This window comes from Pistacia vera, unplaced genomic scaffold, assembly GCF_008641045.1.
Source record: "Pistacia vera cultivar Batoury unplaced genomic scaffold, PisVer_v2 Contig978, whole genome shotgun sequence".
Taxonomy (NCBI): Eukaryota; Viridiplantae; Streptophyta; class Magnoliopsida; order Sapindales; family Anacardiaceae; genus Pistacia; species Pistacia vera.
Genome location: NW_022196865.1, coordinates 369,534 through 384,064, shown reverse-complemented (window position 1 = coordinate 384,064; position 14,531 = coordinate 369,534). Strand labels below are relative to the sequence as shown.

Below are 14,531 nucleotides of genomic sequence, written 5' to 3'. Positions count from 1 at the left end.
CATCCCGGAATGAGGACTTGAGAAAGTCAAGCTTTCGACTATAAACAAGCGCTTCTTGGGAGGCAACCCAAGTGTTCTCAGTTGTTTGTTTGTTGTTTTGAATTTGTTTAGTTGTTTTATGATTTAGAATAAATTTAATTTCATTGTTTTTGGTGTTTTAGGTGAATGATCGAATTGGGGCGAAAAGTGGAATTCTCCAGTTTTCGCCGTGGCGAAGTTTATTCTTCACCGTGGCGATGTACACTTGGCCAAATATGGATTCAGGAAATTCTAGACTTCGCCGCAGCGAAATTTAGTCTTCGCCGAGGCATTGTATTCCCTGGAAACCTCGCCGCGGCATTGTATTCATTATAATTTTTCACCGCGGTGAGAAATTTTCTTCGCCACAGCATTGATTGGATTGTACAATTGAACGAAGAACTTCACCACGGTGAAGTCTGTTTTCTATAAAAGTCGCAATGACTTTTCATTTTTTGCAAAAAGTTTCAAAGAACACCCAAGAGCCAAACACTTCCACCTTAAATCCAGAGATTTTCCAGTGCATTTCCTTCCCTCTACTCCACTCCTTAACCCTCACAAACACTAAATCAACTCACTTTGTTAATGATTTTTGCAAAATTTTGAAGAAAAGTTTAGAAACCCTAGGTTTTCCAAAATTGGGGATCTTACAATTTGGGCCGAAATTGGTGAGATTGGTGGTGCATTCATCATGGGATTGGTAAGATTTCGAGTTCTCTAGCCTTAAATTTGATCAATTTCGATTGTTAGTGCTTTAAAATTGAGAATTTGATTGAATGTGTTGAGTTGTGAATTTTGATGAAGTTTGTGGATTGATTTTGATTTAAGAAGTGTGGAGTTTGATTTGTGTTGTGTTGAAGAAGCTAGGTTTTCGATTTAGAAGTGGTTTGATTGAGTTGGAAGAGTGGTGATTTGGGGGTATAGGTGTAATTTTTGAAACCTTGGTGAGAATTTAAGAGTGATTGTGGTTAGTAGAAAGGGTTCTTTAGCATTGAATTGTCGAGTTGAATTTTTAGTTTGGGGGTAGATTTGAGTGATCACTGTTGAAAACCAAAATGTCGCTCAAAACAGCTGCCAAGGGTAAAAGAAAACAAGTCGACAATAGGTTTGTGAATGAGAAGGCTCGGCAACGTTATGAAGGTGCAATTAAAAGAAAAGACAAAGGGTTTATTGTCGAGAGAGGACTGACCACAACCCATAGAGAATATTGGAATCGAGGGAGAAATTGGGATATCTTTATGAGTGAATCCAAACATTTAGCCATAGAGCCAATAGTGAGAGAATTTTATGCCAACTTCCCTGAGTGTGATCCTGGGCATGTTTATGTAAGAGGTATCGATATGCCAATCGATGCGAAGGTTATCAATAATTTCTACAAACTTGCTCCAATTGCCGGTGATGAGTACTAGGAATTTAGGATGAGACAATTTAAAGAGAAGGAGATTCTTAAGGTCATAGCAAAGCCGGGTACCTCTTGGGAGATTTCGAAGAAGGGGAGAAGAAGCATTAAGGGGACGAATTTGATTCCTATGACTAGATTGTGGCAGTATTTTGTGTGTGCGAGGATGGTTCCAGAGACGCATTACAGTACAATGGCTTTTGAGCGAGCAGTGTTACTTTATGCCTGTGCCACTGGAAAGAAAATGGATGTAGGGAATATAATCATGGAGAGTATACTATGCAGCCAAACTAGGGCGAGGGAGCTTCGCCTTCCCACATCTCATCACTGAGCTGTGAACTCGAGTGGGAGTCAAAAAGGCAGATGATGAACCACTTATTCATCTTGTCCCACCCCTCGACACCAACTACTATCAAAAGCTACTTGAGTGTCCTCCCAGAGAAGGACTCGGCTCCAGAACGAAAAGACAAAGAACCACAGAAGCTGCGACAACATCCAGTTCAACATCCACGACAAAGGAGCTATTGCAGCAAATTTTGGACAAGGTGAACCGGATGGAACAACGTCAAGATTGGATGGTAGGGCAGACCCAAATGCTGTACGATATGCAACACAACTGTTGCACCAATCTGGGCATTGATGTTTCAAACTTCCAATGGCAAGACTAGTAAGAGAGGAAGAAGATGATTCCATGGAAGAAGATGATGACTCCGAAGGATAAGAGGAAGATGAAGAATGAAACCTGAGCACTTGTTTTTGTATTTTATGTTTTCAGTTGTTCTTGTTCTGTTTTATACATTGGAACTTATTTTCTTTTCTGTTTAGATTGTTAATTGTTGTTTGAATTTTCTAGTTTAGTTTGTAAGGGCGAGATTAGGTTGTAATATTTTCATATTATTCAGTGGAAATTTCTACCATAGTGGACACCATAGAATTGCATTTGTTTTACAGATGATGATGATGAGGAAGCCAAGGAATGAGTCTGCTTGCTGTTGAACAGAAATCAGACTTCACGGATTAATCAGGGAACTATCTTGTACCTTTTTCATTATGTTTTCTATTCCTAGGATATGCATGATGTGACATTAGGGACAATGTCAATTTTAGTTTGGGGGTAGGAAAATTTAAAATTTTGTTTTGTGTTTAGTTGTTTTTATGTTTTGGATTGTTGTGCCTATGATGAATTGCATAAGTCTATGATGAGAATAGGATTAATTGTTGGGATTTTATTTATGAAAAATGTTAAGCATTGCTTCAAGTTTAGGTTGGTTGATGAATTTTTCCTTTCTAGAGGTTTGTTAAGTGGTTCAACCACCATTTTCATTTTTTCAGCATGCTTAGAAACATTTTATGTGGTGAGGTGAAGTCTTGATAATGTTGGTGGACTCTAGAACATAGTTGAGAAGTGCTTGAGGTGAAATTCTAGGAATATACATTATTGAGGAAGTGATTTATGCAGTTTTTCGGAACGTTTGAGCCTTTCTAGCCGACCATGAAATTTTTTCCCTAGTCACCCATTTGAGCCTTATGAAATCATCACTGTCCTATTCTTCCTGTGCAACTAGAAATGCCCAAACCTTTCACCCTAAACACCTTTCACAACCTTTAAGAGAATTCTGAACCTAATGCAGACACAAAAGATCTTGGAGAGTTGTGTGAGATGTTGATGAACCAAAATAATAAGTTTGGGGGTCGCAAAAAGAATAAAATTAGGGGTAATTAACCTCAATAAATTAATATTACATTAAAAAAAAAAAAAAACGAAATAAAGATAAAAAGAAATAGAAATTGAGAGTCTCATCTCAGAATAAAAATCAAGAATTGCACATGTTGAGGTTTATAAAAGGGTTGACACCTTGATCGGTGGTTGAGAAAGAAAGCGAAGATTGATTTTGTTCTTAGTGTTTGCTTGAAGGAAACCGAGTTCTCTTACTTTATTTATCTTATCATTTTCTTTGGAGCCCACTAATTAAGCCTAACGTTACAAGCCTGTAAAGATATTTTGATCCTTAGTAATGTCTAATCCTCATTAGTGGAGAGTAGTTCGATACTTAGGCTTATGGAGTCTATAACCATTTGATAAACTTCGCATTTCTGCATAAAATAATCCGAGAAGTCGGAAGGTGGATTGAAGTGGGGATTACCTACTCAAGAGGCCGATAGAGAAAATAGTCAATTCAATTTATAACTTCTTGGAGTGTTAAGCATTTTCCAATAATAATGTTTCAGCAATTTTTTGAGACTTGTATATATTCTAGGCAGTTCGTTGTGTTTGATTTTCAATTCTGTTATCTTTTTCTGTTTGTTAGTTGTTTTCTTTTTGTCGTGTTTTGTACCTGATGCTCGGGATGAGCATGTCTTAAGTTTGGGGGTATTTGATAATCTTAGGATTATACTATTTTATCTAGGCTTTTTGGCCGGATTTTGGATACTTCTTATGTCGTTTTTGCTGAATTTCAACTTAATTTCATATGTTTTATGTTTCAGGCCAAAACGTGCACTTTGGGCAAATAAAGAGCGGAATTGAGTTTTTGGACCCAGATGCAAGCGAATCTCAGAATTCGGGGAAGTTCTGAAGCGGATTTGAAGCACTATGAAGCTTGTTCCTATTGGAGAGCACCAAAGAATGAAAATTCAAGCAAGGAAGCAAGCGGAGGGCAATTTCGTAATTTCAGAATTGTTCAGAACAGTTCGTCACAGCGATAAACTCTCGGGAACTCGTTGCCGCGGCTAAGTCTGCAAGTTCCAGTTTTTATTAAAATGCACAATTTTGTTTTAGGTGAGTTTTAGGTTTTCTTGGACCAACTATATAAGAAAAACTTACCCATTTTAGAGGGAGTTCGACATTTTTGGGAGAAAGAAGAGAAGATTTGAGATTAAACTCTTTGGATTCATCAAATAGGGAAGATTTTTGTTCTTTTTTCTTTATTCCAACATGTTGAATGCATTGTTTACTATTTTTATTTCTATTTGTGTTAATTTCAGTATGAACTAACTCACTTTGGGTTAGGGTTTTGATGTAATTAGGATTTTTATGTTTAATCAATAGATTATTGTTGCTTTTACATTCTATTGCATGGATTGTGTGATTATTCTTGTTTTTACTGAATTTATTTGTTGAACATGATGAGATTGAGAAATGAATCATGCATGAGCTTCTTAGGATAATCGCCATTGTTGTATTGAACGCTAGAGATAGGTTTGAGAATCAATGAAATCAATTTAGGATTCCATTAGCTTAACGAACTTGGAACGATTAATCTTCAATTTGTTGGGTGTGGAAGCTGAATAGGGAAAAGTAGGAAAACATAGCCTAAGAAGGTATGTTTTACACATTAGGGAGTCCGATTTATAATCCGTGCATGTGAGTGTAGAAGTAGCATAATTCGTAGATTTTTTCATAAATTCCTTGTGAAGTCAAAACCATAACCGTTTGCCTTAATTGATATTTTCTCTCAAATTAGTTTTACTATCATTAATTAGCCTTTTAAGTACGTAGTAAATTTTGTTTTCCCTTTAGCTTAATTTCCTCCCGCAAATCCAAACATTTTTCGTTTTCTCCAACTTGACAAACAACTAGGAAAATAAGTGCTTAACAAACAATCCTCGTGGGAACGATACTTTACTTATCACTTTATTACTTTGTGCGACTAGTGCACTTGCTACACATTGTATGTTGTAATATCAACGCATCAGCTGCCATCCTGACAAACTTAGACTCTTCTGGCCAGAATAATTTGTATTCTTCACCCTGAGAAACATCATCAAGGATTTACACTCTTGCAACTTAGAATCAAAATTAGAAAATGATAATTGCATCGTAGAACAAGGTTTATCATTAACTTATTTGAAGATTGCTTTTGTCCTGATTGGACAGAAAGTAGGGCTACTCTTAGACCTGGCAAAACGGGTCCAAACTTACGAGTCGACCCGTACCCGGGTAAAAAAATATAAGGTATGGGTTTAATGTATTGGACCCGTACCTGACCCATATAATCAACGGGTTATACGGATAAACCCACGGGTGCCTCTTAAAAAAAAAAAAAAAAAGGGATTTGAAAATGAAATCCCTAAATTTGTGAATCACTTTGACAGTTCGACTCTAAGTCTCTAACTCTCATCTCATTCTCATCCCATCGTCACCATCTCTGATCTCCTCTCTCTCACCATCGAAAGTCGCAACTCACCATCTCCTCAGTCCTCTCTCTCACTATCGCCATCTCCTCTCTCTCACAGTCGCCTCGCCACTCGCCATCTCCTCTCTCTCACCGTCGCAACTCACCGTAAAGGGTATGATTGTGATCTTGTTTTGTTGGGGTTTTGTAATCTTGTTTCTTTATTACTCTATAATTGGGGTTTCATGTTTATTGTATTCTTAAATAGAATTCATTTGCTTTTGAATTGTAGAGTCGAGGTGTTATGTTTTTATGATGTTTTTAAGAACTTTTTTTTGATTGAATAGTCTTATTGCCCTTATTAAGGATCTTGTGCATTGGCAGATTCTTTTTTGACCACATACGTATGAAGGATTGTGAAAGAGGTTAAATGAAAGTTGTAAAATAAACTAATGTTTGTTTGAAGCTTCATGGTTTTAGAATAATCACTAGGATATGTTGATTATTTACTGATTTGCTAATGAATTTTCTTGGATTTGTGAATAAATGTAAAGAATAGTTATTGAATTTAGACTATATCTGGATGACTAGTGATATTACGGCATTCAAGGTCTTTTCATTTGTTAGATTGACAGTATCTTTTCGGGTCTTGGATTAATGTGAAGAAATTGCTTGCTTAACATGTGAACCCACTTTCGAATCTTGCTCTGTAAAGATATGAATGACAGGCTGTTCATTGTAATTTGGACTATATGATTTTATAACTAGCAATTGATTTTCATTAATGTATCTGTTTGGTGTTTCCATGTAGGTTGTTGACATTTCATTGAATGATTACATTGGAGTCCAAGTTGCCAAGCATGCCACCTATGTGCCATACACAGATACACTGCTGGTAGGTACTTTGTGAAACGTTTCAGGAAGGCCCAATGCCCAAAAGTAAGTTATTCTGCACATATTTTTGACTTTGAATTATTTTTAGAGCTATATTACCTAATTAATCTTTGACAAAGAAAAGGGATTTCTGCATTTTTTTATCAGTCCCACTAGTTTGCATACAGTTCATAATTCTTCTCAATTGTCCTACGTGTCCCATTCAGACTGCAAATACATTTTATATCCTATAAATTTTCAGACACTAGATGATTAATTCTAGCATTTCATGCAATGGAGTAAAAGAGTACATTTTCAAGTGATTAGACTTCCATAGAACAGTTGTTATTTAATGAGAGCTAATAGCTGGTTACAACAAATGGTGGAGCCAGAATTTTGTACTCGGTGTGACTTATTGTTAACGAAATATTTAATAGCAATAAATATAGACTCATTAATAATATATATAGTTAACATAAATGTGCATCTATTACTGACGAATCATTTTTCTATATTTTGGATTTTTCTCTTGTCCATAGAACAGACTTTACGAATCATGTTAAATTATTAAATCTTACATTATATCATTGATGAGAGTCAGAAAATGCATTTTTTTAGTGTTTATTTGTTAGCATTTAAGATTGATTTAGGGCTGGATTTATGCCTTAATAATTCTTAAGCATCATTCTTAATACATTGATTTATTTTGATGCATTTTCAGGTATTTTGGACTTAAAATAGATGGAAAGGCTAATAATGAGGAAAGCACGAAGATTCTACGCATATCGGATTTAAGGAATGGTTTCGGAAGAATACAACGAAGAAAAATTCTGGTTTGCACTGCGACGTGGACGCGATTTTCTGGTTTTTCATGGAGTTATATTTCTCAATTGCAAAAGTGTTCTTCAGAGAAATTAAAGTAGACGAATCAAGCTTTTCAGGAAGGTATTATGGGCGAGAATCCAAGTTTGTTTGGGTTCTCAATAGTTGTCGTAAAACCGGACCTGGAATCCTAGTCGCGGAAGGATTTCCTGACTGAGTATTGAATATTCGAACGGGCCTAACTGGAGCGTCAGATATCGAAAGCGCGTGATTAAAAAGCCCAGATTCATCTACACATTCGGGACTACAATTTTTATGAAGTGACCAAGCCCAGAAAAGATCTTTTTCATTGCGAGAATCCTGGTGCAAACTGGAGACGAATTCTGTTGTCCATATCTGATAAGATTTTGACAAATCTGGAAGTCTATCTTTTAAGAAACGTCTAGGAAAGATTTTCTGTGAGTCCTAGGGGAGAATTAAGGAAAATACATGTTATTTATTGAGGAGTGTTAGGTTAACCAGGGGGGAGACGGCAGTGAAGTTTTGTTAGAGAGAGATTCCGTTTTTTTTTTCCTTCAAAAAGAATGAACTCCATGTCCAACTAAACTCCAAGCAAGGCGAAAGGATGAGCTTCTAGGTGTAGTTGTTCTTGTTTCTATCTTTGACTCAGCTGTATGGATTGATTGTTAAACATTGCTTATTAATTTACTCTTTGATTAAATAAGAAGGATTTGAATTTAGTTGACAACTTTATTTATCTTCTTCTTCTCTTAGAATTTCTTAATCTGGTGATTGCAATCTTCTTCTCCATATAAGTCTAGTCAAGCTTTTCTTATATCAAAGTTGTTAGATGCAATTGATTCTGGTAGATTTATCTTATAGAATTGTCCATTACTGCAGTATTATTATTAAATATATTGTCGCTTCTTGATAATTCATGAGATAGACTTTGCGTGTTTGAGTTGGAGTTAAAGAGTAACTAGTGGCAATCACATTAGGATATTCACGTGCTTTGATTGGATATCTACCAATTGCTGATTTGGGATGTGAAATTAGTAATTGATATTAAATAATTGAGTCTAGATGGGAATAAGGCAACAAACTTAGGAAGGATTCTTGGAACCTTGTCATTTCTCTTATTGAATTCTTCAACATACTTTCACAATTTCATTGATAAAACTCAGATTTTTCTCATTAGAACCTTACTGTTCAGAATCAAAGTTTACATTTTCTCTTGTAGTTCGCATTCTTCGTGGGATCGACACCTCAGCTATATACAATAATCGTGTGTTAGTTTGAGCGTAATCAAATTTTGGTGCCGTCGCCGGGGAGTGCGCTTAATTACAAAAAAAGATTGACGACTTTGAGACAAGACGGTAATATTGTTCTTTGCTTTTTGTTTCAATTTATTTTTATTTTTATTTTTATTATTTTATTCTGTTTTTCCTCTTTCCTTTAGTTCCTTTGGTGTATGCGTATAGATTCATTAAAAGACCTGAGATAGAGTTACCTTCTCCTTCCATGTCTGATAGTGAAAGTTCACCTAGATCAAATCACAGTGCTCACTCAAACGAGGATTTAAGGAATTTTAATAACATGGCCGATAATAACAATGAGAATGCGGTTAGAACACTTAAGGATTATTTGCAACCTAGCGGAACGGCCACACCATCTTGTATCATGTTCCCCCCTAATGTTCAATTACCTGAGTTTAAGCCAGGCATGATTCAATTGCTACCAACTTTCCATGGATTAGAGAATGCAAACCCTTATGTCCACATTAGGGAATTTCAGGAAGTAGTAGCAACCTTCCAAAATAGGGCTGACATGATAGATACCGTCAAACTTAGGTTTTTCCCTTTTTCTCTTAAGGATAATGCTAAGGTTTGGTTGTATTCATTAAGGCCTAGGTCTATAGGTAGTTGGGATGAGATGACACAAGCCTTCTTCCAAAAATATTTTCCAGCCCATAAGACCAATAACCTCAAGAGACAAATCTCAAACTTTGCACAAAAAGAGAGTGAAACCTTATACCAAGTTTGGGAATGTTACAAAGATCTTTTGAACTCTTGTCCACACCACGGGTTTGAGAGTTGGTGGGTGGTTAGTTACTTCTATGATGGACTTCTAAGTAGGGAGAGATAATTTGTAGAAACCATGTGTAATGGAGATTTTCTCCACAAAGATCCTGATGAAGCCATAGACTTTCTAGATGATTTATCGGAAAAAGCCCACATTTGGATGGGACCCAATGCTTTAGAAAGTACTAAGAGAAACCAAACCGCTGGAATTTATCAACTTAGGGAGGAGGATGCTCTTAAAGCCCGTTTGGAGGTCTTGACCAAGGAAATAGAGGTTTTGAAAACCAAGGATGTTAGAGCCCCCGAGCCGGTTGTTAAGGTAGAGTCCCATGAACCTTGTTTTATGTGTAACGGAGTAGATCATATACCTAGGGATTGTCCAACCTATTTTGAGTTGAGAGAGATGAAGGAAGAGTGTAATACTTTAGGTATACCCTTTAGGAAAACATACTCACCCTACTCTAACACCTTCAATCCCGGTTGGAAGAATCATCCTAACTTTCATTGGAGAACCGATACTCTACCCAATCTAATACCCAATGGAGACTGGAACCAATTTCTTCTAGTGCACCACAATCTTTACCTTTGGAAGATGTTTTTAAGTCATTTATGCAGGCACATGCCCAAAATGTGGAACAGCAAGGCAAGATAAACCAACGGTTGCTAGAGGAGCAACAAGGGGTCAAAGAGGAACAAAAGGTGATAAAGAGTCAACTCACCAAGTTGACAAATTTATTGACGGTTCAAGAACAAGGTAGTTTTCCATCACAGCCACAACCTAATCCAAGGGGACAACATATGGCACAAACCTCCAATGTCGACAATCAAAATGTTAAAGAGGTTAATGCCATGATTACTCGCAGCGGTAAGGAAATTCATGGACCCACTCCACTATCAAACTTGATTCTTAACACCATGAGTAACAAGGCTGAAGCTCCCAAGGATCAAGATGCCCCTAGTGATTCCTTACCGGTGCCTTTCCCTCAAGCACTCCTTAAACCTAAGAAGAGAAATTCGACATTAAAAGTTGAGATACTTGACCAACTTAAGTAAGTTAAAATTAACCTTCCTTTTCTTCATGTCATAAAACAGGTTCCGAGTTATGCTAAAGTTATCAAAGATCTATGCACACAAAAGAGGAGGCATAGTGTGAAGAAGACATCGTTCTTAACGGAACAAGCAAGTGCGGTACTTGATAGCAAGACACTGCCCAAGTATAAAGATCCAGGCTGCCCTACAGTAGCTTGCCAAATTGGAAACAAAGCGTGCGGTCAAGCATTACTAGATTTGGGGGCAAGTGTGAATCTCATGCCTTACTCCGTTTACTTGCAACTTGGCCTAGGTGAGATCAAACCGACTTCCGTGACACTTCAACTAGCGGATCGATCGGTAAGAAAACCAAGAGGTATAGTGGAAGATGTTTTAGTGCAAATTGATAAATTCTATTATCCCGTTGACTTTTTGGTGCTAGATACTATTTACATTGTGAATACGGAGTCAAAAACTCCATTGATACTTGGAAGACCATTCCTTGCCACTGCCAATGCCCTCATAAATTGTAGGAATGGTCTAATGACACTATCATTTGGAAATATGACTTTAGAGGTGAATGTTTTTCGCGTCTCAAGGCAGTCGCATGAAGAGGATGAGTGTTTTGACACTTACATGATCGAAGAGCTTATTTTGGAGGATGAATATATTAAAGATAATTCAAATCCTTTGGAATTCCTTCTTAAAGATTTTGATTTTGATGATTCTTATTCCCATGCCGTTAATATTGTTGATGTTTTTGATAAGTCGCAGGGATTTATTAAGAAATCATGGCAGCTATGCTTTGAGGAGTTGCCTAAGGAAAGGGAGCAACCTAAACCATCCTCCGAAGAGACACCAACGCTAAATCTAGCTCCGCTGCCCAAAGGACTCAAACGTGCCTTTTTAGGCCCAGGTGATACCTTTCCGGTTATTGTTTCTTCCGAACTTAGTGATGAGCAATGTGATAAATTATTGAATTTGTTAAGAAAGCATAAATCTACAATAGGTTGGACTATAGCTGACATAAAAGGTATTAAACCTTTAATTTGTTCCCAAATGATCTATCTAGAAGAAGGAGCTAACCCTCGTAGAGACCCACAAAGAAGACTAAATCCAACTATGAAAGAGGTAGTTAAGAAAGAAGTCATTAAACTATTAGATGCGGGAATCATTTACTCGATATCCAATAGTAAGTGGATTAGTCCAACTCAATTAGTCCCTAAGAAAGCCGGGGTGACTGTGGTAGAAAATGAAGCGGGGGTATTAGTACCAACTAAGGTAGTGACCGGGTGGCGTATGTGCATTGACTATAGGAAACTTAATTCGGCTACTCGGAAAGACCATTTTCCCCTCCCATTTATTGACCAAATCTTAGAACGTGTGGCTGGTCATCCTTTCTATTGCTTTTTAGATGGGTATTCGGGGTACTACCAAATAGAGATTGCCTTAGAGGATCAAGAGAAGACCACCTTTACTTGTCCTTTTGGTACCTTAACTTTTCGTAGAATGCAATTTGGTTTGTGTAATGCACCGGCTACTTTTCAAAGATGCATGATGAGTATTTTTAGTGACATGGTTGAAAAATGTATGGAAGTGTTTATGGATGATGTAACCGTGTTTGGAACTTCTTTTGATTCATGTTTATCTAATCTGGAAAATGTGTTGTGTAGGTGTGAAGAAAAAGGGCTTGTGCTGAATTGGGAGAAGTGCCATTTTATGGTGTCCTCCAGAATAGTGTTGGGCCATATAGTGTCTGAAAAAGGGATAGAAGTGGATAAATAAAAAATTGAAACAATCTCTAAATTACCTACTCCTAAGAACATTAAAGATTTTAGATCTTTTCTAGGACATGCTGGGTTTTATAGGAGGTTTATTCAAAATTTTAGTTCTATCTCTAGACCTTTATGTAACCTTTTGTTGAAGGACACCGAGTTTAAGTGGAGCCTCGAATGTGAGAAAGCCTTTAGGACACTTGTTTCTAAGCTTACAACCGCCCCCATTATGCAATCACCTGATTTTTCCTTGCTTTTTGAGATTATGTATGATGCTAGTGATTATGCTATAGGGGCTGTTTTAGGACAAAGAAGGGAAGGAAAACCATTTGTAATTTACTATGCTAGTAGAACCTTGAATCATTCTCAAATGATGTATACCACAACCGAGAAAGAGTTACTAGCCATAATATTTGCTTTGGGCAAATTCCGCTCTTATTTAATTGGTTCACCTATCCTTATATTCACAGATCATTCCGCCCTTAAATTTCTTTTCTCAAAAACGGATGCCAAGGCTCGTTTGATACGTTGGATTTTTCTTTTGCAGGAATTCGACTTGACCATCAAGGACAAGAAGGGGGTAGAAAATGTTGTGGCGGACCATTTATCTTGTTTGGAATTCAAGAATGATACTGATACTTTGCCCATTCGAGAAGCCTTTCCGGATGAGAATTTATTTGCCGTCCTTTCTCACACACCGTGGTATGCCGACATTGCAAATTACTTGGTTTCCGGTCAAGTTCCATCTACATGGAGTGCACAAGATAAGCATAAGTTTTTGGCTGAGGTAAAAATGTTTTATTGGAATGATCCTTATCTTTTAAAATATTGCCCTGATCAAATAATAAGAAGATGCATTCCGGATATAGAAATTGATAATGTGTTAAATTTTTGTCATACTTATTCTTGAAGTGGTCATTTTTCTATTAAAAAGACAGCAGCAAAAATTTTGCAATGTGGTTTTTATTGGCCTACTTTGTTCAAGGATACTAATGAGTTTTGTCGTTCATGTGAAAGATGTCAAAAGCCGGGTTCATTAACTAGCCGTCATATGATGCCTCTCAATCCGATCTTAGTGGTGGAAATCTTTGATTGTTGGGGGATCGATTTTATGGGACCATTCCCACCTTCTTTTGGATATCTTTACATTTTGCTTGCTGTTGATTATGTTTCTAAATGGGTTGAAGCCATACCTTGCCGTACTAATGATAATAAAGTTGTTAAATTTCTCAAAGATCATATTTTATCTAGGTACGGTACTCCACGTGTTATAATCAGTGATCAAGGGTCACATTTTTGTAACTGTTCTTTTGAGGCTTTGATGCGCAGGTGTGGAGTCACCCATAAGGTTTCTATAGTTTACCACCCACAAACTAATGGCCAAGTGGATCTTGCGAATAGGGAGATTAAGCGAATACTTGAAAAAATAGTAAGTCCAAATCGAAAAGATTGGTTGTTGCGCCTATCGGATGCACTTTGGGCGTACCGGACAGCATACAAGACGGTTCTTGGAGCATCTCCTTATCGTTTGGTATTCGGCAAAGCATTCACTTACCGGTAGAACTAGAGCATAAAGCATTGTGGGCTATCCGAAATTTTAATTATGACTTGACAACCTCCGGTGAAGAAAGGAAATTGCAATTTTGTGAGCTTGCGGAGTTGAGAGATGATGCATATGATAATGCTAAGGACTTAAAGTCAAGAATGAAGGCGGTGCATCATAAGAAAATACTCCGGAAGAATTTTGAACAAGGAAATCGAGTGTTTCTTTATGATTCTCGGTTACACTTCCATCCGGGAAAACTACGATCACGATGGACGGGACCTTATATGGTGAAGAGTGTTTTTCCGAATGGAGTAGTAGAAGTTGAAGATCCTTCCGACGGTCGTATATTTCGAGTTAATGGCCAAAGGTTAAATCTCTACTTGGAACATGAACGTGTTGAAGATAGGCTCGAAGAAATCTCTTTGGAGCCCTCGGTTTACCCCTCTTAATCGGGTATTTTCGTTCCCTTGTATGTAAATTTTGTTGAGTTTTTGTTTTTATTCAGTTTTGATTAATTTAAGTTGTTTTTATTTATTTTTGGGTTTTGATTAATATCTTAATGTTATCCTGTAGTTTCCATTCTTTTTGTTTCCTTTGTTCTATGATTAGAGATCGAAATTCCAAAAGAGGACCAAACTGGAGTTTGCATGGTCCTGCACATGCAGTTTTCGGCCTTCTCGCGCTATTGATTAACAAGGGAGTTTTTCTTTACTTTTTTTTTTTTTTCACATTGGGGACAATGCAAGTTTTTAGTTGGGGGTGGAGGAAACACATTTCTTATTTCATGTCATTGAATTGTTTGGTGTCATTTTATCTTGTTCGTTTTCATTTGCTTGATAGGAGTTTGAAAATTTAAAAAAAAAAAAAGAAAAA

At 36.9% G+C, this 14,531-nt stretch overlaps 1 protein-coding gene and 1 non-coding gene across 2 annotated transcripts; one reads left to right on the top strand and one right to left on the bottom strand.

Annotated features, from left to right (window-relative positions):
- Positions 1–9,207: 9,207 nt before the first annotated feature.
- LOC116121406 lies at positions 9,208–9,314 on the bottom strand. Its single transcript, XR_004126724.1, has one exon. It is a non-coding gene; the product is annotated as a small nucleolar RNA R71 (small nucleolar RNA).
- A 70-nt stretch (positions 9,315–9,384) lies between these two features.
- On the top strand, positions 9,385–14,107 carry LOC116121395. Its single transcript, XM_031407351.1, is given in 4 exon segments — positions 9,385–9,627; positions 9,924–11,634; positions 12,109–13,653; positions 13,656–14,107. Coding segments are annotated over 4 exon segments (3,951 nt in total).
- Positions 14,108–14,531: the final 424 nt, after the last annotated feature.